We start from the raw sequence: 22,930 nt of genomic DNA, 5'->3' as shown, positions 1-22,930 counted from the left end.
AGTTCCAGGTATAAATGTGGCTTTTCTAAACTGTGTGCCTTGGGGCTTTCATGCTGGCACCATTCTGAGCCATCATATTTCTTTTTTCTTTTTTTTGAAGAAGGCAATAAAACGATGACAATTCAACATAAACACCCACTCCTCTGGGTGTAGTAAGGTTTGTAACACAGATTGTGTCTATGAAACAACATACTGTACAAATCACACCAGAGGTTCCGTGTGTACAAGCAAAATTACAAAGACAAGGTACATAGGACCCACAAAGGAGGATCCCTTTAAAGCACATGTACACAGAGCACACTTGGAACAAACACTGCTTTCTAATCCTCACGGTCAGAGGGCCTCAACAGGCCAACAGCATATCAAAGATACAACGTTTTCATAAAGAGACAAATTCAACGTAAAAAGTCATTATACAAAAATATTTTTGTTTGTTGTGTTTTTTTTGTTTTGGGCTGTGTAAACTTTGTTTCCATAGCAACCAAAAGGCACTGTCTCCTTCTCACCATCTCCAGGCCAACATCAGATCTCCATAGCAACAGTACTGACTTTATCTGGCCTGGACAGTACAGAACAATGACCCTGCCAGACCAAAACACGACTGACCATTTAGCCTAAACATGACCCGAGCCCAGCACTGACCTGCCAGGACCTCAACAGAGGCCTGCTGGGTCTGGACACGCTGTACAGCACTGACGAAGCAGTTGTTAAATGCACACTTAACACACATGCTACATAACCTGTAGCTGCAAGCCTCACCCCCCCCCCCCCCCCCTTGAACATATCCCTTATTCAGTGTGACATCACAATACTGGCATTGGCATCTAACGCTGCACGGCAACACTGTCCATGGCAACCAGTTACTGGATATAAACAATGTCGGTATCTGAAATTTCACTTATGAAAATCAACACATTATAGTAGAATTCCTTGTTCATGGCATCAATTCTTTTTCTCTAGACAAAATGACAAAAATGTTGTCTTAATCTGCAAATGGCCGACACAAAATGACACATAAAAAAGACAAGAATGGCGAGGTCTCCTTCTCTGGCAGAGACAGGTCAGAACACGACCTAGCTAGGAGGCCTGCTTCAGAGACAGGTCAGAACACCACCTAGCTAGGAGGTCTGCTTCAGAGACAGGTCAGAACACCACCTAGCTAGGAGCTCTGCTTCAGAGACAGGTCAGAACACCACCTAGCCAGGAGGCCTGCTTCAGAGACAGGTCAGAACACCACCTAGCTAGGAGGCCTGCTTCAGAGACAGGTCAGAACACCACCTAGCTAGGAGCTCTGCTTCAGAGACAGGTCAGGTCAGTCTTCAACAGGCCTGCTTCATCTCAACACTCAATGGTCACTCTGAGTCACACAGAGGGTCTTTCCCTAACATTCACTTCTGAACTGAATCATGTGCATCATACAATCAACACACACCTGACCACAGTCAGCTGTGTGCCAGGATGCTGTGTGCCCAGTCTCCTGGCACACAGCCTGTGTCTCGTGTACTGAAATGGTGATTTTATTTTTTTCTTCCCTTTTTTAACTCATTCTACTATATCAAACATTTGACATGTTTCATGCTGAAACAGGAACAGAGCGTACGCCTAAAGTTCAGATCTGACATCAGGTGTGTCAGCTGTTGTAAATGTGGGAGGCAGATGGATTTGCAACTGTCCCAAAATATATATTTGTTTGTCAGATTCTGAGGTATAGATGCTAACAGCAGTCAAAATGTAAAACATAACACAAATCCCTTTCATGCTTGATTGTAACATAAACACTACACCAAGACGTTGTGCATTGAAATTAGTTTGCTCTAAAAGTGCCTCTAAAAATGTAAAAAGATTTGAAAACAAATTCCCTAAAACTCCTCACCAACACCTAGGCTTCAATCAGTAGGGTGATGTCATAGCTACAAGGGGTCTGTGACATCACAGATGTAATAACCTGTGTCACAGAAAAAATGCTAAGGCTCTGTGACACAGCCAGCTACGAGGATCTATGACATCACAGCATACAATGTGTGACATCACAAGTTTTATTTCTGACATCATAGTTTGCTACAGGTGTTTCCTCACCTGTTCCACCGGGAGTTTAAACGTGAGATTCAAACGCAACAGAAACATGTACCATCTACATCACCCACAGCAGGGTCAGAGGTCACACCTTCTACAGCCTGGTACACTTGGCAAGAGTGTGTGTCACATAAGTATCAGTCATTTAGAATTGACTCAGGTTTGTCATATCCAAACAGTCTGAAATCTGGCTCATAGAGCCTGTACAGTTCCCTTCGGGCCACTAGGGGCACTGTGCTGAACCAGTCGGCCTCCCAGCTGCTGGCTGTCAGGTTCCTGTGAGAGGTGGGGAACTCCACCACATTGTCCACCTTCAGGATCCTCAGCAGGTGCTCTGCGTCCTCCTCCACCGTCTCCAGGTGGCCCACGAAGTCGTACTGGATCTGACACGGGTGGCACAGCCGGTACACCTGGCGCCAGTGCTCGTTAAACGGCATCTGCGTCTCTGTCTGGGGGTCCAGCAGGTACTGGATGAACTGGGAGAAGGAGGGGCGGAGCTTCGCGGCAAAGGCCTCGTCCACCGAGGTGGGCAGGTCCGAGTGGTTGCCGTAGCGCCGGAGGATGACCTGGGAGAAGCGTTTGTAGAACTCCTCGTTGGGAAGCTGGAACTTGTTCCGGAAGGCGGAGATGAGGCGGACGAACGGGTCCCTGACAAACAGGAACTTGGTGTACTTCTGAAGCTTCACCTTCAAAACCAGGTTAAAGTTCATCAAGAACCATGGAAACAGTAACAGAACCACTTGAGATCTTAAGAGCATAAAGTAACATGTTTTTCGAATGTGACATAGTTGATTCCTAACTTTATCAAAATATATTGATTCAAAATACAAAAAACTTTTCAACTATTCACTGCAGCCTCATACACATGGAGATAAGGTCACTAGTGTTTAGAATTAATCAAACAATGGGGTCAAAATTATGTTTAAGTTATACGTCAATAAACCATTTACAAGAGTTCTTTCAAACTCAATGTGAAGAGGTTCCACTGACCTTCATGAGGTGGCGGGAGAACTTGCCGTAGCGTTTCCAGAACTTGTTGAAGGTGAAGTGCAGGCTGCTGTTGTGGACCATGTCCCTGGGCACGGCCGAGGGCTCGCGGTACGGTACCCCGTCCAGGAGCATGCTCTCACTCAGAACGATCATGATGCGCTTCCAGTTACTGCATGCCACCTAGCATTAGAGTTAAGAGTTAAGTTAAGAGTTAAGGATTCATAAAACAGTAGTGTACAAAACATTATAGGGTAAAAACAGAAAAGTAAATGGTTTGTATTATCTCCAGGTGTGTGTGTCTGTATCTTGAACACACTGAGGTATATGATGTTGTGCATCTGTGTACAGACCTTGGGTACATAGCAGTAGATGATGCCGTGCCGGTCGTCCACTATGAGGTGGTCCAGCTCCTTGTTGGGGATGTCGTCGAACGTGCGGTTCTTCCCGGGGAAGCTGACGGTGTCGTCATGGCAGAGCTCCTGGAGCCTCTGCCGGCGAGCGTCCTGACGCCGCCTCTGCTCCGGCGCCACCGGGCCCACGTGGATCTTCCACTCCCTCGGAGGCACGTAGCGCTCCTCCGCACGCTCCGATTGGTTGATGGGTTCCTGCGGAGCGGTCTCGGTGGGGTCGGAGGTCCCCTCCAGGAACTGGTTGACGAAGGCGTCGATGTCGGACAGGAAGGAGGGGACGTGGGGTGTGAGGGGGGCGGGCTGGGGGGGCCGGGGGGTCCTGGGCCCGGGGGGGGAGATGGGGGAGACGGGGGTGTGCAGGTAGAAGTGGGAGGCCCCCACATCGTCCCAGTACAGGATGATGAGCAGGATCATGAAGACAGAACCCAGGATCAGAGAGATCCGGAACAGCCGAGACTTCCCCATGGTGTGGGCTTCAGGCGCTGCTCCCCACGCTGGGGCTCACCTCGCTGGGGCTCACCTCGCTGGGGCTCACCACGCTGGGGCTCACCTCGCTGGGGCTCCCCACGCTGGGGCTCACCTCGCTGGGGCTCCCCACGCTGGGGCTCACCTCGCTGGGGCTCACCTCGCTGGGGCTCACCACGCTGGGGCTCACCTCGCTGGGGCTCACCTCGCTGGGGCTCACCTCGCTGGGGCTCACCACGCTGGGGCTCACCTCGCTGGGGCTCACCTCGCTGGGGCTCACCTCGCTGGGGCTCACCTCGCTGGGGCTCACCTCGCTGGGGCTCACCTCGCTGGGGCTCACCTCGCTGGGGCTCACCTCGCTGGGGCTCACCTCGCTGGGGCTCACCTCGCTGGGGCTCACCACGCTGGGGCTCACCTCGCTGGGGCTCACCACGCTGCTGCTCTGGGTCAGGCTGGCTGGACGCGCTCCTCCTCACCCCAGCTCCATGTCAGCATGCCCTGGGGACACACAGCAACACTACACTGATGTAGGTGATCACCGGCAGTGTAGAACTGCAATATTTTCACAGCAAATAGTTACTGACGGCTCTGAACAGGCCTCCACACATGCGTGTGATCACACGTGGGTGCACACAGTCACACATAATGTAGGTGAGGATGGAAACGGTTTGAACAGGTTGAAGAATGCAGCTTTGTGGCTACCAAGCTTTCAAAAGGTAGCCTCTGGATACTTACTCACACATAGCTGCTAAATGCCTGCCAGCCATACACCCTTGAAACTACCATACAAAAGCATGTTAAGGCCTACTGCTAGACAGAACGGATCTTGCACGTGAAAATCAAAAACACATTTGAATCAAAAACTACATTTTTTTTTACCGTAGTTCTCTTAAACTATGTTCAACAATACAGGGTTGCTTTATCTTTCCTTCCTGTTTTTAAAGTCTCTGTACACGTCACGTTTCCATTCCAGAGATTCTAAATATGGAACTCTAGCTCAACATCCTTATTCCTCTCTCAAGTAGCACGGGAACCTCCACCAACTGCCGCAGACAGCTCGATGTGGGCTGCGATGAGATCACACGGTGCGGGCTGAGCAGCTACGAATTCGGGCTCATATCGTTATTCGGTAACAACTAAAATAACGGTAGAGAGGTTGAAACATAATTCTATGAAATTATTCAAACGGTCACACTGTGTTTTAAAGTGACGTGCGGCGGTCCGTTCTAGCGGACACAATGTAGGCTTTCACGCCACGAGCAGCGGAGGCAGAACGCGCCACACTGCACATCGGTTGGAGAAAGCAGAACGGACATCAGACAGAAACATGAAATCTCGATTTAAATGGCAGTAGTATAGAACTAAGAGGGGGATCATTTCGGTTCAGGACAGTCTCTTCATCTCAGTGATATTCGGCTTCCCAGTTTATCCGAGACTGAACCTAAGTACGGTGACCGGGAAAACCTTTCAAAGTCTACTCGCTGCTGCTGTGACAGACTTTTATTGTTTGTTTTTGAAAATAACGGTAATATCCCGAGAAAGAAAGAAAGCGCCCTCACCTCGCCTGGGGTCTTCTCTTCTCCCCGCCGCGTCAGCTGCTGAGATGCGCGATCACGCTGTTTTGGATCGACTGATGTTCAGGGCATCGCGAGATTACATGGGCAGTCTCTGTCTGCAAACGAGAAGAGGCCACCTCGCACTTTCTAGGTCAACAATCATTCACTGGCCACTCAGAAAAATGAATAGAACCCTTTAAATGAACACAACTACGTTTTAGACAGACTATGATCCTTTTATGACCCTTTAACCTTTAAATCCTGTGGTAGCTAGGGAGACAAACCCCATGATGTAATAGGGAGATGATGAAAGTCTGAGAATTACGTTAGTCCCAAAAAATGTGAAACCGATGAAAGTCTGAGAATTACGTTAGTCCCAAAAAATTTGAAACCAATTAAAAATATATATATTTTTGGTTAGTCGTGAGATACATCCATCCATCCATCCGTGTGATGGGTGTCAGTAACTAAATCTGCTCTGTCTCGTGGAGGCAGAAAACCAGACTGGGGGTTAGTAAATACAATTCTGTCATTAATCTACTGGATTAAATGTTGAAAAGTACCCTTCCAGCAGCAGATGGCCCTTTCTATAACACACACGTACAGATGATATTCCAACACACAGCTGCACGTGCCCAAACACAGACAGCTCCATCTGTGCACCTGCCAACTGGCAGGTCTCAGCACTGAACAGTGAGCATGGGCATTTGTGAGAGGAACAGTGAAATATGAAATAATACTCAACAGAAGATCCCTGTACTGCAGATGTACGCCACTAGGGGTCACTGAAGAGGCGTTGAGAAAGAGGACATGCTGCCTGTTTTCTTTTGAAAATCCTTTAAATTGCCTGTTTTAATTTAAACTCATGGGTTGACATAAAGAGCATTTTTTGCAAGCTGTTTATTGGTAGCATACAGAAATAGTAACACACTCTACAGTTTGTCTGTTCAGGTTTGTGTTTTTGTGGGCACATAGCAAGCAAGAAATGGTGCTTGTCTTTGTCGTGCGTGTTCGTGTTCCTGTGGGTGAGTGTGTATGTACAAGTTTTGCATGCATGCATGCACATGTGTGTGTATGGTCGTGGAACAACTGCCTGTCAGTGTGTGTGTCTGTGTGTATAAGTCGTCCAGTTTGTGTGTGTGTGTGTGTGTGTGTGTAACGGTTCTCCAGTCTGTGTGTGTCTCTGCTACAGCAGATCCTGTGTGTGTGTGTGTGTGTGTGTGTGTGTGTGTGTGTGTGTGTGTGTGTGTGTGTGTGTGTGTGTGTGTGTGTGTGTGTGTGTAACGGTTCTCCAGTCTGTGTGTGTCTCTGCTACAGCAGATCCTGTTCCACCCAGACAGTCTTTCTCTGTTCCTCCTGAATTCTGTCTTTAATGATCCTGAGCAGGTCCTCTGGCCCTGCCCAGGCCTCAGGCTCCACACTAGCATACAGGCAAGGGACTCTCTCCAGCTCCTTCTCCTTCGACCGACACACTCGCACAAAGTCTTCCTCCGACTCCACCCGCAGAGGCAGCTTCCTGTCAGGGACAGGAAGTAGGAAGGAAAGAAGGGTGGCTGTGGTTATGTTTAGAACAGGGTTCTCGGTAGTCATGAGCCATGATGGTTAGCGGAGGGGGGGCTGGTGTTGTGAGGCGTGTGTTTGTGCGATGTTCTGAGGCGTGTTTGTGCGATGTTCTGAGGCGTGTTTGTGCGTACCGTAGCCTTCTGATGTTCTTCTCACATATCTTAATGTAGATGATGATGGGGTAGATCTCTCTCCTCAGAAGGTCTTTGACACAGCTGAGGTCTGCTTCAAACAGGCAGTGTTTACCCTGAGTGCAGGGGGTGAAACACACACACACATACACACACACAGATACCGTAAGAACACACTCAGGAACAAACACACAGACACACATTGGGGCAGAAGTACGTTTGAATACCCACACACACACACACAGGTGGCAACACACCTTTGAAGCAACAGCCTCAATGTTTTCTGGGGTGATGCACTCATACATATTGGCCTGTTTCTCTCTGGAGTGGATGATGGGCTCAACACTCTGCTTCCTCAGGAACCCTTCCCTGGTCAGGGTGTCTGGCGGAGACAGAACAGGCAGCATACAGTAAAAGAGTTTGACCTGACATTCTCTCCAGGTGCCAGCCTACTTCTAAATCCTGATACGTCTAAGATCAGTCATATAAAAAAATCTTTCTAAAAAGGACGTTTACTGTAAAGTCGGTAGAAGGTGTCAGACAGGTGTTAAAGCATCTGAGGTTGAGGATCACGGGTGCATGGTAAACCTCTTTACACACACTGTCATATCTTCTGTGCGATAACCCAGCATCATCCCTGCTCCAGTTACACAGCATAGCACGAGAACAACACAGCACAAAGACTGACCTGGAAAGGACTGGAGGGTTCCTCCACCCACCCCTCCCTCACCCCCTCACCCCCCACCCCCTCACCCCCCCACCTCCCTCACTATTCACTGTTTCTGTAGAACACCTTTCACCTCACTCCAGTGTCAAATCCCTCTTGTTCTGCCTGACATTCTGAGCTGGATGAAGGTGTCAGGTGACACTTTCTTATTCAACAGGGAATAAACTGCTTGAGTACGCTTACTCACACATACCCTCACACATACAACAGTCTATAAAGACTCTCACTAACAACTATAAATGCTCTCTCTCTTCTCTCTCTCTCTCTCTCTCTCTCTCTCTCTCTCTCTCTCTCTCTCTCTCACGCACACACAGCCTGACCTGGTTTGCAGATGTTGAAGTCCATGGCTCCCCCCATGTTCAGTATCTTCTGGATGAGGGTCTTGGCCAGTGTGCTCGGGCTGAACAGCACGGGCCGTCTCCTCTGCACATGCTGCGGGGTGACCAGGCTGTACGGCACCAGACTCAGGCTCCGGCTCACGTCACTCTCAGGGTCCCCCAGGTCTGAACACACACAACTTAGAACCACTCACGCATACAAACACACACACACGTAACACACAACACACACACACAGTCCCTCACCCTCCGGTCGCAGAGTCTCAAACCCGGGTCGAGGCAGGGTTGCATTTCCTGAGTTGACAATCCTCACACGCTCACTGCTGTTCATACGCTTGTACTTGTTGTCTACTCTGCTGACAAACTACACACACACAGACAGAGCTCAGAAGAAGGAACATTAGACATGTGTGGGGATATGCAATGTGTGTGTGTGTGAGTGAGAGAGAGAGATAAGAGTGTGTACCTGTATTATCTGGGTGATGAACAGGCTGGCCCTGGACAAGCGAGGGCTGGACTTGGTGTCTTGGGAGGGGCTGGGTTCTTCTGGCAGCAGGGACGTCTAGACGGCACACACAACCGCAACATGAAGAACACAGTAAACTGGAGTGTGTTAGTGAAGAAGTGACACGGGTATGGATGTCATGTATAAAGCATTGAGGAAGGTGACACGTGCATGGATATCATGTATAAAACATGGCATGTCACCCTAATATTGCGCTGGATTTCGCTGTCCTCTTTCCCGCTTCGACAAACCAACTTCTGAATCTTGACCAGGAGTAGCTGCTGGGCCCTACACACACATCCAAACACACATTTGACAATTTATTCATTTAGCACATGCTTTTATCCAAAGCCAAATACAAATACTGCATATAGACTACTCTATATTACTACATACTACACTGCACCATTACAAACCACAATCCAACATACTACACTACGATCCAGCACACTCCCTCCACGCTGCCACACCTCCCTCCACGCTGCCACACCTCCCTCCACACTGGCACACCTCCCTCCACACTGCCACACCTCCCTCCACACTGCCACACCTCCCTCCACGCTGCCACACCTCCCTCCACGCTGCCACACCTCCCTCCACACTGCCACACCTCCCTCCACGCTGCCACACCTCCCAGCACGCTGCCACACCTCCCTCCACGCTGCCACACCTCCCAGCACACTGCCACACCTCCCAGCACACTGCCACACCTCCCTCCACACTGCCACACCTCCCAGCACGCTGCCACACCTCCATCCACACTGCCACACCTCCCAGCACACTGCCACACCTCCCAGCACACTGCCACACCTCCCTCCACACTGCCACACCTCCCTCCACACTGCCACACCTCCCTCCACACTGCTACACCTCCCAGCACGCTGCCACACCTCCCAGCACACGGCCACACCTCCCTCCACACTGCTACACCTCCCAGCACGCTGCCACACCTCCATCCACACTGCCACACCTCCCAGCACACTGCCACACCTCCCAGCACGCTGCCACACCTCCCTCCACACTGCCACACCTCCCTCCGCACTGCCACACCTCCCTCCACGCTGCCACACCTCCCTCCACGCTGCCACACCTCCCTCCACACTGCCACACCTCCCTCCACACTGCCACACCTCCCTCCACACTGCCACACCTCCTACCGTGAGTAACAGGGGATGGTTCCTCCCTCGGGCAGGTCTGTCCCGGTGTAGGGGTCGACTCTGGCACACAGCCACTCACTGTGACCCTGGTGCATGGTGTCCACCACATGCACAACCTCGTCACAGAGCACGCTCAGAGAGCAGCCCTCTGATTGGCCGGACACGTTCAGGTTAAAGCGGATGTAGAATGAGTCTCCAGACACGACAGTACCCTCACTGATGTCATTCTGGAGCTGCCAGTAACCTGGACGCACACACACACACACACACATGCACGCATGCAAACACACACACACATGCACGCATGCATGCACACACACAAAAAGGAACTAGGATAATGGAAAATCAGCTGGAGGGATGATGGTTCAGAGGCTGGTGGGTTAGTGGTGACCACCATACCATCATAGTTGACTCTGTAATGCAGCTGCATTGATCCACTGCAACGTTGCAGCGTCCAATGGGCTTCCTCCTTGGTGCAGGTGTCCAATGAAATGCTCTGGTTCTCCCCTCGGATACACCCCTCAAGCTGTCCGACCAATCACAGAAAGAAAGAGAATATCAGATCCAATCACAAAAACGTTGATAAGCAGAAACTGATGTCATGTTTTCCACCCCCAGCGTGTCTCACCAGCAGTAGATGGTGGCCTTCACGTAGCCCCGCCTTCTCAGCTCTGGACCCTGATTGGACAGACGACACAAAGATTCCCCTGTCGTTCCCGCCCACCAGTGTGATGTCATTCAGCACATGGTCTCCTGGCAACGACAGCTCCTGTACCGGCTTCAGTGATGAGCTTGTCCTGGAGAGAGAGGAGAGAGAAGGACGGAAGGGCCTATACGCACACACACACACACACACACACACACATTCTATCAGGGCATAATGCATATATAGTGCATGAACATTTGTATGTGTGTGTTCATACATGTGTGAGTGTGTTCATACATGTGTGAGTGTATTACCTATCCAGAGAGAGCTTCCTGAAGATGTTGTTGACCTGTTCCAGGTCGTAGGAGTCCATCCCCTCAGACTGGTGTGAGGAGGAGGAGGAGTGGATGGAGGGGGGGCCGTGTGTCACCTCCTCATCTGAGAGAGGAGGTGGAGGAGAGGAGGAGATGAGGAGGAGAGGAGGAAAGGAGGAGAGAAGGAGAGGAGAGAGGAGGAGAGGAGAGGAGAGGAAGAGAGGAGTAGAGAGGAAGAGAGGAGTAGAGGAGAGGAGGAGATGAGGAGGAGAGGAGGAAAGGAGAAGAGGAGAGGAGAGGAGGAGGAGGAGGAGGAAAGGAGAGAGGAGGAGAGGAGAGGAAGAGAGCAGTAGAGGAGAGGAGGAGATGAGGAGGAGAGGAGGAAAGGAGGAGAGGAGAGGAGGAGAGGAGGAGAGGAGGAGGAGAGGAGGAGAGGAGGAGGAGAGGAGGAAAGGAGAGAGGAGGAGAGGAGAGGAGAGAAAGAGAGGAGTAGAGGAGAGGAGGAGAGGAGGAGAGGAGTAGAGGAGGAGTAGAGGAAGCACCAGAAGGAGGTGAGTAGAGGAGAGGAGGAGAGGAGGAGAGGAGTAGAGGAGGAGTAGAGGAAGCACCAGAAGGAGGTACAGTAGAAAGAGAGAAATAAGACATGCACACACACATATACACGTGCACATGCAAATGTGCATGCAAAAAGATGAGCTGATTCCTGATCCACCAAACAGTCTTCAGAAGAAGATTTTACCAAACTCGTTGTCCGCGTTGTCGTCCTCAAACTCATAGTGGCTGAAACTGAAACAGAGAGACAGGAAGTCAGAGAGACAGGAAGTTAGAGAGACAGGATGTCAGAGAGACAGGAAGTCAGAGAGACAGGAAGTCAGAGAGACAGGATGTCAGAGAGACAGGAAGTCAGGGTTTGGAGGGCCACAACACAGGTCAGGAGTTAATGCTAGGTTAGGGTGGGGTCAGGACTGGGTTAATGCTAGGTTAGGGTGGGGTCAGGACTGGGTTAATGCTAGGTTAGGGTGGGGTCAGGACTGGGTTAATGCTAGGTTAGGGTGGGGTCAGGACTGGGTTAATGCTAGGTTAGGGTGGGGTCAGGACTGGGTTAATGCTAGGTTAGGGTGGGGTCAGGACTGGGTTAATGCTAGGTTAGGGTGGGGTCAGGACTGGGTTAATGCTAGGTTAGGGTGTGGTCAGGACTGGTCACCTGCGAGGTCTGAAATCATGTTCCTCTTCCCGTGTTCTGCGGACCATTGATGCGGTTCCTGGTGGCTCGGCAACGATGGACATCATGCTGTCGTTACGGTAACGCAGCTGCCACACACGGGGACACAGCACTGGGTTACACACTGCACACTTACTGTTGCTATGACAGCAGGGTACTTCTGGTTACTGAAGGTCATTGCGATAAGATTACGAAAGGTGGTGGGTTGCCATGACCACTGTTGCCACATTTACTTTGAAAAAGTAACTTAGTTACGTTACAGATTACTTGATTTTAAAAGTAACTAAGTTAGATTACAAGTTACTTTATTAGTTACATTCAGCAGCTGCCGACAACACCCCCGCCGCCTCAACATAAAAATAGGTGCGTTCGACTTCATGCAGCGCCGGCGTCGCCTGCAGCCGCCTGCAGCCCGGCTGACTTGAGGCAGCCAATGGCATTCTCAACTTCAAGGCAGCCAGCTGCAGCCGGCGCCGCCGGTGCTGCATGAAGTCGAACACACCTATTGACAACCGGCTCTGTAAGTTTGACTGTGCAGTGCTGCGACTCCAAATGTTTCTTCAAATTTGACGTTGTGTTTTTGTAGCTTGATAGCACTTTGTCGCCACCAGCACAGGGTGTACAACGAACCTTGATATTTCCATCTTTAGCTGACAAATACTCAAAATAGGGATTGTATTTCCAACTTGAAAATGCGCATCTCTCTCTCTCCTGCTACATTGTTGTTTGTGTCGCTGAGTGGTAGGTCTATGTATATACACGTGACGTGACCCTCGTGCTGACTCCCAGAGACGCAAGAAGAAATCAAACATATATTTTACTATTAATGACAAAATAGTAACGCACAGTGACTTGGACAAGTAACTTTAATCTGATTACTGGTTTGGAAATAGTAACGCGTTAGATTACTCGTTACTGAAAAAAGTGGTCAGATTAGAGTAACGCGTTACCGGCATCACTGGCCATGACAACAGGATGTCGTGCGCTTGTTATTTGAAGTTGGATGCCGTCTCATTGGCCAAAAGTAACTAGTGTGTTTTTGGTTTTCTTTTAATTGTGGAGACTCACCATGGCTGGAAGAGAGGAGGGAGAGGGGGAGGGGGAGGGCAGGTAGATGGGGGAGGAGGGGAAGGCTTGTGAGGGGGAGCCGGTGACCAGGGCGGGGAAGGTGTTCGTGCTTGCAACCCCCTGGACGGGCGAATCTCCATCTCCGCCTGTTACTGAGGCAACAAGGAGAATAGCCTGGACGTTGTTACTGAGGCAACAAGGAGATTAGCCTGGATGTTGTTACTGAGGCAACAAGGAGATTAGCCTGGTTCCGTGGTGGTGGTTGAGAGGAGCTGGGGTGTGGTGGTCGTTACGTACCTGCTCCAGCGTTTCCCTCAGAGCCCTGCTGAAGGTCAGGGGCCTTCAGGGCAGAGACTGGAGACTTGACCCTGTTCTACACATCACAAACACACATGATGGACTGGAGACTTGACCCTGTTCTACACATCACAAACACACATGATGTTACTCACAAGAACCAAGAGGCATGACTGGAGGTGTCTGTAGACTGTGTGCGTGTGTGTGTGTGTCTGTAGACCGTTTGCATGTGTGTGTGTGCTTGCGTGTGTGTGTGGTACGTAGGAACTAACCAGCCCTCCTTTCAGGTTGAGTCTGCGTTTGAGGCGACTCTCTGTCTGCTGGAAGAAGCTCTCAGGAGACTCGTCGCTGGAGGCCTCAGAGTGACCCTGCGGCCTGGGCCCCTCGTCCAGGATGGGTGGGCGGGTGTCCCTCGGAAGACTCTGCAGGGACACGAGATGTGTGACACGCGTGTGTGTGTGTGTGTGTGTGTGTGGGGTTAAACATGTGAGTGTTGATGTGAATGTATGTGTGTGTGTGAATGTCACCTGATCTAGAGTCAGTGTATTGTCTTTGGAGAGGCGCCTCAGGCGAGACTCCAGAGTGACGATCTTGGCCTCCTTGCGTACGATCTCGATGTGCAGCTCGTCACTCTTCTCCTCCAGCTCTCGGATATGCTTCCGGTACTTATCCTTGTCCATCAGACACTGGGAGAACTGGTGCTGGGCCTCATCCCGGGACCGGAAGGCCTGAACACGCACACACACACACTGTCACAATCCCTCACTTTGTGATGATGGTGAAACGTGTGTGTGTGTGTGTGTGTACCTGATCCCTCTCCTTCTCCACCTCCTCCAGCTGGATGGTGATGGTGTTCATGCGGTTACGGTACATCTCACAATCTTTCTGTAGCGTTGAATTCTTAAGTTCAAGATCCTCCTTCTCCTCCAGATACTACACGGACACACACACACACACACACACACATGTTACCTAGATGGTGGTATGAGTGAGGCTGTGTTTCAGAGGAGGGTGAGGTATGTGAGGGTGAAGCTGTGCTGGACTGGAGATGAGACCTTGTCCCTCAGTTCCTCTGCCTGCCTGACTTCTTCTTGGAGGTTGTAGAGGCGGTTCACCAGGTACTGTCGGTCTTCCAGGGCCTCCTGTCTGTCGTGCTCCAGAATGTCCAGGATCGCCTTGTCGGAAGCAGGCAAAGGCCCTGGCTACACACACACACACACACACAAAGGCTGACTACAGACATAACTTTCCATCCTTTTTGAAACACCACATTTGTCGGCCACACACACAAAAAAAGTGTGTAAAGACACACAAATAAAGGTAGGTACCTGTATGATGGACTGTAGCTCCTGAACTTTGATCTTCAGGACCTCGTTTTCCCGCTCCAGCTCAAAGATCTGTTCTTTCTTGGGCCGATTCTCGATGTCGTTCTTCAGTTTGAGACTCTGCCGTCGCTCCATCTTACACTCCTCTTCCACCTTGTTCAGCCTGTGCTTCAGCTGATCAATCTACAGACACACACACACACACCATCATGCAAACACTACACAGATACAACTGAGTGTGTGTGTGAGTGCGTGAGTGAGTGTGAGAGAGAGAGAGAGAGAGAGAGAGAGAGAGAGAGAGAGAGAGAGAGAGAGAGAGAGAGAGAGAGAGGGAGAGAGAGAGGGAGAGCGAGGGAGTGTGAGTGTGTGTGTGTGTGTGTGTGTGTGTGAGTTTGTGTGTGTGAGTGTGTGTTTGTGTGTACCTCCAGCTGCAGGTCTCTGCTCCTCATTACAGCCATGTTCTTGTCCTCGCTGAGTGTGGCGTACCTCATGGCCAGCTTGTAGTTCTCTTCCTTCACCCGCAGCAGCTCGTCGTTGTAGTTGTTCCTCTCTTCCTTCATCTTGTTGTATCCTGACAGACCCAGAGAGAGGGAGGCTGGTGGGTCAGACTGACAGACCCAGAGAGAGGGAGGCTGGTGGGTCAGACTGACAGACCCAGAGAGAGGGAGGCTGGTGGGTCAGACTGACAGACCCAGAGAGAGGGAGGCTGGTGGGTCAGACTGACAGACCCAGAGAGAGGGAGGCTGGTGGGTCAGACTGACAGACCCAGAGAGAGGGAGGCTGGTGGGTCAGACTGACAGACTCACAGAGAGGGAGGCTGGTGGGTCAGACTGACAGACCCAGAGAGAGGGAGGCTGGTGGGTCAGACTGACAGACCCAGAGAGAGGGAGGCTGGTGGGTCAGACTGACAGACCCAGAGAGAGGGAGGCTGGTGGGTCAGACTCACAGACTCACAGAGAGGGAGGCTGGTGGGTCAGACTGACAGACCCAGAGAGAGGGAGGCTGGTGGGTCAGACTGACAGACCCAGAGAGAGGGAGGCTGGTGGGTCAGACTGACAGACCCAGAGAGAGGGAGGCTGGTGGGTCAGACTGACAGACCCAGAGAGAGGGAGGCTGGTGGGTCAGACTGACAGACCCAGAGGACAGGGAGGCTGGTGGGCCAATCACAATCACCCGATTTACATAAATGCACAATACATTATTTTCCTTTTGAATAAATTATATTTCCCCAGCCTTTCTCTACCAAGTCCAAGATTCTTGTATAATAGCTGATTCCTGTTTTCTGGTTCAAATCAGCATGAAATAATCCTCACTCTGCTGGAATGCCTGCAGTTCCTGGTTGGCCAGATTGAGCTTCTTGTAGTCGTCCTCCAGGGTGCGCTGTTTTCCGATCAGGTCGACGCGCTGCACGTCTTTAGCCTTGGCCTGCTGCTGCAGCTTGATCACCTCGTTCATCAGGAACTGAGTCAAGCCCTCATGGCCCTCCTCCACTAGGGGTGGACACACATACACACATACACACAAAACACACACACACATTCACACACACAGGTGAGTCTGGGAGGAGGTGAGTCTGGGAGGAGGTGAGTCTGGGAGGAGGTGAGTGTGGGAGGAGGTGAGTGTGGGAGGAGGTGAGTCTGGGGGGAGGTGAGTGTGGGAGGAGGTGAGTGTGGGAGGAGGTGAGTGTGGGAGGAGGTGAGTCTGGGAGGAGGTGAGTGTGGGAGGAGGTGAGTGTGGGAGGAGGTGAGTGTGGGAGGAGGTGAGTGTGGGAGGAGGTGAGTCCTCACCTACGATGGTAGAGAAGCGACGTGTTGGGTCTTTGCCGGTGACCAGCTTGTACAGGTCAGGGTAGTAGAACTCCAGACTCTCCAGGAAGACCACGTAGCCACGCTCACCTTTAGTGTGGAGGATGTCCAGCAGACGACCTGCACACACACACACACACACACGCACACACAAGCACGCACAAACACACACACACATGCACACACGCGCACACACACACACACGCACGTACACACACGCACAGATATATGTATTTGTATACACAGAAACAATAAACAGATATTCCTTCATAGACACTCACACACATTTGTTTATGCACACATACAATACACACACACATTCATTCATAGTTAATAAGACACCAATACATTCACACACACACAGTCACACAGACACACACACACACACACAGACACACACACAGACACACACACAGACACACTCCTCCTCCCCACACCTGTGCGGTTGACCTTGCTGACCAGCAGCAGAGAGTTCAGCACCTCGTCCTCGTCCTGCTCGTCCAGGACCTTGCACTGGCGCAGGTACGGCGTCAGCTTCCCCGGGGAGATGTAGCGGCTCAGGATGTAGCGGTTACTCTCCACCCGCTCCCACTGCGCCTCCACATCCTCCCCCGCGCTGCCCACCGCGCACGCAGCCTCCATGCCGTTCTCCATCACCTACACCTGCCGAACGCACACACACACACAAGGCACACCATCATCTAGCTATGTTCTCACCGTTGACAGAACGGAAGACACGTGGGGAACATTCACACACACGTCATGAGTTCATATGGAGGAACTAGTAGCTACATCAAGCCAACACCATTCAAGAACAGTTGTCTGAAACACGTACAATCCATGTTTTGACCCGTTCCCTTTCACACAGTCAGCAAGTTCGTCCCCACAGCTGGAGTTACACAGCTCCTGAAGTACAGCATGCCAACCAGACACTCGTCTGAATGACGTAGCAGGTTTTACTGGTCTGGGAGCTGGCAGGTACCTCCATTGCTTTTCTTTGAGGTCAGAAACAACATTCAGAGAGAACCAAACTTAGAAACAAAAGCAGGGATGAGACAATAATCACAAAGTCTCTCCCAGCTCTGTCCTCCTCTGATTGTGACCAGTTATTCCTGTATGGCACACAATGTCCGAAAGGACTAATAAATATCTGTCTGTCTCTTCTAATCATCTCCTCATCTGTCTAGCCTCTCTTCCACTCCTTGTCATGGCATCCCAACTCCTGTTACATCTTATTCTCCCACTAACACACCTAAAAGAATCCCATCATTCCTGTTGCACAAACAGTTCTGCTTCAGACTGAAGAGAACATGTATTCTGTATCCCAAACTTTTGAATTCGAACTAAATGTTTGAATTGAGCTAGCATCATTCCTTATCCTCCTAACGGTCACACACACACACGTGCTACACACACACATGCTACACACACACACACATGCTACACACACACACGTGCTACACACACACACACATGCTACACACACACACACACACACATGCTACACACACACACACACACATGCTACACACACACACATGCTACACACACACACACACACACACACACGTGCCCAAGCTGTCCTTTCTTGTCTCTGCGTTCCCTCTGGCTGATCACAATCATGCTTTGTGACACTCACCCTCCAGCCAGGCAAATCATCCATATCTGACCCCCCCACACACACACACACACACATATACCTTTGCATATATGACTGTTATCTGACTTCTGGTGTGTTTGTGTGGGCGTTGCTAAGTGTGTTGTGACGTTGGCTCTCTCTGTTGGCGTGAAGCATTGTTGAAGCTGTTTAGTCTCAGTGAGACGCAGCAGTAACGGTCCCGCCGCGACTGCTGACATCACAGATGCTGTGGAGCGCTCTACCTGGTGCTGCTCTACCTGGTGCTGTGGAGCGCTCTACCTGGTGCTGCTTTACCTGGTGCTGCTCTACCTGGAGCGCTCTACCTGGTGCTGCTCTATCTGGTGCTGTGGAGCGCTCTATCTGGTGCTGCTCTACCTAGTGCTGTGGAGCGCTCTACCTGGTGCTGCTCTACCTGGTGCTGCTCTACCTGGAGTGCTCTACCTGGTGCTGCTCTATCTGGTGCACTGTACCTGGTTCTGTGGAGTGCTCTAGGTGCTGCTCTACCTTGTGCTGTGGAGTGCTCTGCCTTGTGCTGTGGAGCGCTCTACCTGGTGCTGATCTAACTTGTGCTGTGGAGCGCTCCACCTGGTGCTGTGGAGCGCTCCACCTGGTGCTGATCTAACTTGTGCTGTGGAGCGCTCCACCTGGTGCTGTGGACGGTCTACCTGGTGCTGTGGAGCGCTCCACCTGGTGCTGTGGAGCATCTACCTGGTGCTGATCTAACTTGTGCTGTGGAGCGCTCCACCTGGTGCTGTGGACGGTCCACCTGGTGCTGCTCTACGTGGTGCTGTGGAGCGCTCCACATAGTTTGAACCACTTGTAAGAGATTATAATAACCTTATCAAGTATATCGAACCTTATCAAATATCAAAGCAAAACTTTTCTGCAACCAGTTATCATGTTGTATCATTTCAAATCTAAAATAAGAGAGGACAGAACCATGATAACAAGGTATTGACTGTTCGACAGTTATATTTATCACATGGAGAGACAGAGAGACACAGAGAGAGACAGAGAGAGACAGAGAGAGAGAGAGAGAGAGAGAGAGAGAGAGAGAGAGAGAGAGAGAGAGAGAGAGAGAGAGAGAAGGACAGAGACAGAGACAGAGAGAGAGAGAGAGAGAGACAGAGAGAGAGACAGAGAGACAGAGAGACAGAGAGACAGGGAGACAGAGAGAGACAGAGATAGATTGAAAGATGTGAGACAAAGTGAACGTCAAAGCCTTTGAGAGAGCGGGAATGAGAGACAGTGAGCAAAAGAAAGACAGAAGAATATAGTGAGACAGAGATCGTGTCTAAAAGAGAGTCAGGGAGTCAGGTGGCTGAGCGGTTAGAGAATCGGGCTAGTAATCAGAAGGTCACTGGTTCGATTCCTGGCTGTGCCAAATGACGTTGTGTCCTTGGGCAAGGCACTTCACCCTACTTGCCTCGGGGGGAATGTCCCTGTACTTACTGTAAGTCGCTCTGGATAAGAGCGTCTGCTAAATGACTAAATATAAATGTAAATGTAAAAGAGAATGAGAGCAAGGACAGACCGACAGACAAACAGTGATATGTGGGTTCCTGCACACTCAGTAAAATACAATACAAGTACACCCTCCACACCTCTGATCGAAACCCACAAATCTCACAGGAAACACAGTCATAACATACAGGAAGTCGTCAAAATTAAGCTGTGTACCTTTCCCATTCTCTCTCTCTCTCTCTCTCCCTCTCTCTCATACAATCACAAGTCACAGTGATGAGCATCTATCAAGATGAAAGAGCATCTGATGTGTAAAGTAATGTAAAACAGTCAAATTATTCCCAGAGCTTCACCTTCTATCACAGACCAGTAGAACTCGTTCTCCAGTCTCCACTTGGCTGAGGTGTGATCTGGTACAGAGGTGTCCAACTGAGCACATATCCTCTCTGCGAGAGCAAACATGTAAATATAGACACACAACCACCAACCCATTCACACCAACACTATACAACCGCCTACATGCCTCCACCAGACACCACACACACACACACACATTTACAGACCCTCAATAACCACGTTTCCTCATCTCTCTCTTCTCATTACTAAAAACATCTTTCTCCACTTCCTCCTTTCACACCAGATGGCACAATTGTAATGATCTTCCCGTCCTTATCTATCACCATCCATGATTCCCCATTTTAGCCGCTAGCTTCCGCTGTAGCTAATTACATCAGCATTTAATCTCCTCTCTGTTTCCAGTTCTATAAAACTACATCCCCTAGCGGTTCCCTCTCCACTGATAAACCAACCATTTCTAGCAGCTTTGTGCTTTTATCCTTCTCATCCAGTAATGCAAACTGGATGAGAGGGGGGTGGGGGCTGGGGGCTGGTGACAGGGGGCTAGGGGCTGGGGGCTGGGGGCTGGGGGCTAGGGGCTGGTGACAGGGGGCTAGGGGCTGGGGGCTGGGGGCTAGGGGCTGGGGGCTGGGGGCTGGGGGCTAGGGGCTGGGGCTGGTGACAGGGGGCTAGGGGCTGGGGGCTGGGGGCTGGGCGCTAGGGGCTGGGGCTGGTGACAGGGGGCTAGGGGCTGGGGCTGGTGACAGGGGGCTGGGGGCTAGGGGCTGGGGGCTGGTGACAGGGGGCTAGGGGCTGGTGACAGGTGCCAGAGGGCTGGGGGCTAGGGGCTGGGGGCTGGTGACAGTGGGCTAGGGGCTGGGGGCTGGGGCTGGGGGCTGGTGACAGCGGGCTAGGGGCTGGGGGCTGGGGCTGGGGGCTGGTGACAGGGGGCTAGGGGCTGGGGGCTAGGGGCTGGGGGCTGGTGACAGCGGGCTAGGGGCTGGTGACAGGGGGCTAGGGGCTGGGGGCTGGGGCTGGGGCTGGGGGCTAGGGGCTGGGGGCTAGGGGCTGGGGGCTGGTGACAGCGGGCTAGGGGCTGGGGCTGGTGACAGGGGGCTAGGGGCTGGGGGCTGGGGCTGGGGCTGGTGACAGGGGGCTAGGGGCTGGGGCTGGTGACAGGGGGCTAGGGGCTGGGGGCTGGGGCTGGGGCTGGGGCTGGGGGCTGGGGGCTGGGGCTGGGGCTGGGGGCTGGGGCTGGGGCTGGGGGCTGGTGGGGACAGCCTCTGGCTGAATGACAGGATAGCAGGGCAGCCGAATGACTGACTGGTTTGATTATTTCAGGTGCACTGCGAGGTTCATAAAGGACCCATTGTTTAATAGAATGATTGAAGGTATAAGAATGTGATATGTAGTTCCTCTGTTTAGAGATAGAGGAAGGGAGACAGGGAGGAAGAAGAGAGGGTGAGTGGGGAGGGAGCAAGAGGCAACAAGCTCTATATATCTCCACCCTAAGGCTACCACACTAATCAGGTAGCAATAACACATTTCTACACCTGGCACAAAGAATACAGTCGCATTAAGCAGATTGGTATTCAGAATCCGTCGCCGTTATAGGCCCCTTGCAAACTACACTGAAAGGTACACATCGATCTCATGAATGCGAAGTGCGCATCCAACCATAACTCCCTGTTTCAATTCAATGCGGCTACGTAAAGAAAATACATTGTGGGGACCTGAAGTAACTTTACACCACGATGTACAGTTTACAAAGAAAAAAATGCACATAAGATGTCGTTATTTACCTGTAGGTTAGCGTAGACGGGTCGGGGAGCAGGTCGTCATCCACAGACAGAAAAACGGGTTGTTTATTCAAATTTTAGACAAACTCCGCTTGTTTAGGCTACATATCGACAAAGAGATTCTTAACTTAACTCCATCGCTCATGTAGATTTCGTTATTAACTAGATCAGATGCCGGACACACTAGTAATGACCCACACGTCGGTCAACTTTTTGAGAGAAAGAGAGAGAGAGAAAGAGAGAGACAGAGAGAGAGAGAGAGAGAGAGAGAGAGAGAGAGAGAGAGAGAGAGAGAGAGAGAGAGAGAGAGAGGGAGGGAGAGGGGGAGACATCGGGGGCGGGCTGTGAAAATGGATGGAAATAACAAGAGAACCACGCTGAAAGTGAGCCATGGAGCACTGGTGCGTTTCATTGAAGAGCGATCGTGGCACTATAGTCTACCTTTTATCAGTAAGCTTAATTACACTACCTCTATTTGTATTTTTGTATTTTTATATTGTCATTTACGGCAACTTATATTTTATTTTATTGTATATTTAATTCTATTCTAATCCCACTTAGTACTGTTAGTTTATGTACCCTTAGTATAGATAGTCCACATATTTAAATTTTAGGTATATGTTTATTGTATGCACCTTCCTGCCAAAGCAAATTCCTTGTCTGTGCAAACTTTCATGGCGAATAAATCCCATTCTGATTCTGATTCTGATTCTCTACCAACCTAATAACTCCCCCAAACACATAGGTCTACAAACTATTATAGGCTACTCTGTCTGAATCACTCCTAAGAAAACTTATCACTTTATCATTAAGCTCGATCCGTAAATGATCAAACTCGAGAGCTCCATCAGAGATATACATGATCTGGTTTTCCTCTGTTCTGCTTTGTTTTAACAATAATGAACATATGGCGTTCATGGCCTGACGGTGTTCCTACAGCGTGTGTCATTTGCATGTCAGTTATGACGTGACGTCATGGCAAAACAGAGCTAAGACTGTTGTATTAGTTTACTATCTTCGTTTCAATCTCAACAGGTAGTGGCAGTCTGTCAAGTTCTTATTTTAGCAGAAGTTCAAGGAGAGGGGATAGAGATTTACTC

General features: G+C 50.7%; 2 protein-coding genes across 2 annotated transcripts; both read right to left on the bottom strand.

Annotated features, from left to right (window-relative positions):
• Positions 1–1,438: 1,438 nt before the first annotated feature.
• On the bottom strand, positions 1,439–3,942 carry chst12a (carbohydrate (chondroitin 4) sulfotransferase 12a). Its single transcript, XM_067233097.1, has 3 exons — positions 3,414–3,942; positions 3,064–3,243; positions 1,439–2,759 (listed from the first exon to the last, which is right to left on the bottom strand). Exons 1-3 carry the CDS (start codon positions 3,936–3,938, stop codon positions 2,211–2,213), a joined length of 1,254 nt encoding a protein of 417 aa, XP_067089198.1. The 5' UTR covers positions 3,939–3,942; the 3' UTR covers positions 1,439–2,210.
• Positions 3,943–6,377: 2,435 nt separating this feature from the next.
• On the bottom strand, positions 6,378–22,029 carry card11 (caspase recruitment domain family, member 11). Its single transcript, XM_067232811.1, has 26 exons — positions 21,834–22,029; positions 17,030–17,255; positions 16,575–16,712; positions 16,101–16,277; positions 15,210–15,358; positions 14,791–14,970; positions 14,518–14,664; positions 14,270–14,395; positions 13,990–14,190; positions 13,735–13,884; positions 13,463–13,538; positions 13,166–13,317; positions 12,080–12,186; positions 11,615–11,661; positions 10,876–10,999; positions 10,544–10,745; positions 10,315–10,441; positions 9,916–10,159; positions 8,962–9,046; positions 8,720–8,815; positions 8,500–8,617; positions 8,236–8,418; positions 7,446–7,570; positions 7,189–7,304; positions 6,788–7,010; positions 6,378–6,588 (listed from the first exon to the last, which is right to left on the bottom strand). Exons 2-25 carry the CDS (start codon positions 17,244–17,246, stop codon positions 6,806–6,808), a joined length of 3,492 nt encoding a protein of 1,163 aa, XP_067088912.1. The 5' UTR covers positions 17,247–17,255; positions 21,834–22,029; the 3' UTR covers positions 6,378–6,588; positions 6,788–6,805.
• Between the last annotated feature and the right edge of the window lie 901 nt (positions 22,030–22,930).

The sequence above is a fragment of the Osmerus mordax genome, chromosome 3 (assembly GCF_038355195.1).
Source record: "Osmerus mordax isolate fOsmMor3 chromosome 3, fOsmMor3.pri, whole genome shotgun sequence".
NCBI classification, from domain to species: Eukaryota; Metazoa; Chordata; class Actinopteri; order Osmeriformes; family Osmeridae; genus Osmerus; species Osmerus mordax.
Note: the sequence above shows the minus strand (reverse complement) of the source record. Positions and strands in the feature narration are given on the sequence as shown.

Coding starts and splice junctions, on each gene's coding strand:
- card11 (XM_067232811.1), bottom strand. CDS start 17,246: ATGGAGAACGGCATGGAGGCTGCGTGCGCGGTGGGCAGCGCGGGGGAG. Junction 13,318..13,462: donor TGAGGGAAACGCTGGAGCAG/GTACGTAACGAC, acceptor TTGTTGCCTCAG/TAACAGGCGGAGATGGAGAT. Junction 10,442..10,543: donor AAGGCCACCATCTACTGCTG/GTGAGACACGCT, acceptor TTGGTCGGACAG/CTTGAGGGGTGTATCCGAGG.
- chst12a (XM_067233097.1), bottom strand. CDS start 3,938: ATGGGGAAGTCTCGGCTGTTCCGGATCTCTCTGATCCTGGGTTCTGTC. Junction 3,244..3,413: donor TCTACTGCTATGTACCCAAG/GTCTGTACACAG, acceptor CTCTAATGCTAG/GTGGCATGCAGTAACTGGAA. Junction 2,760..3,063: donor TCTCCCGCCACCTCATGAAG/GTCAGTGGAACC, acceptor CTGGTTTTGAAG/GTGAAGCTTCAGAAGTACAC.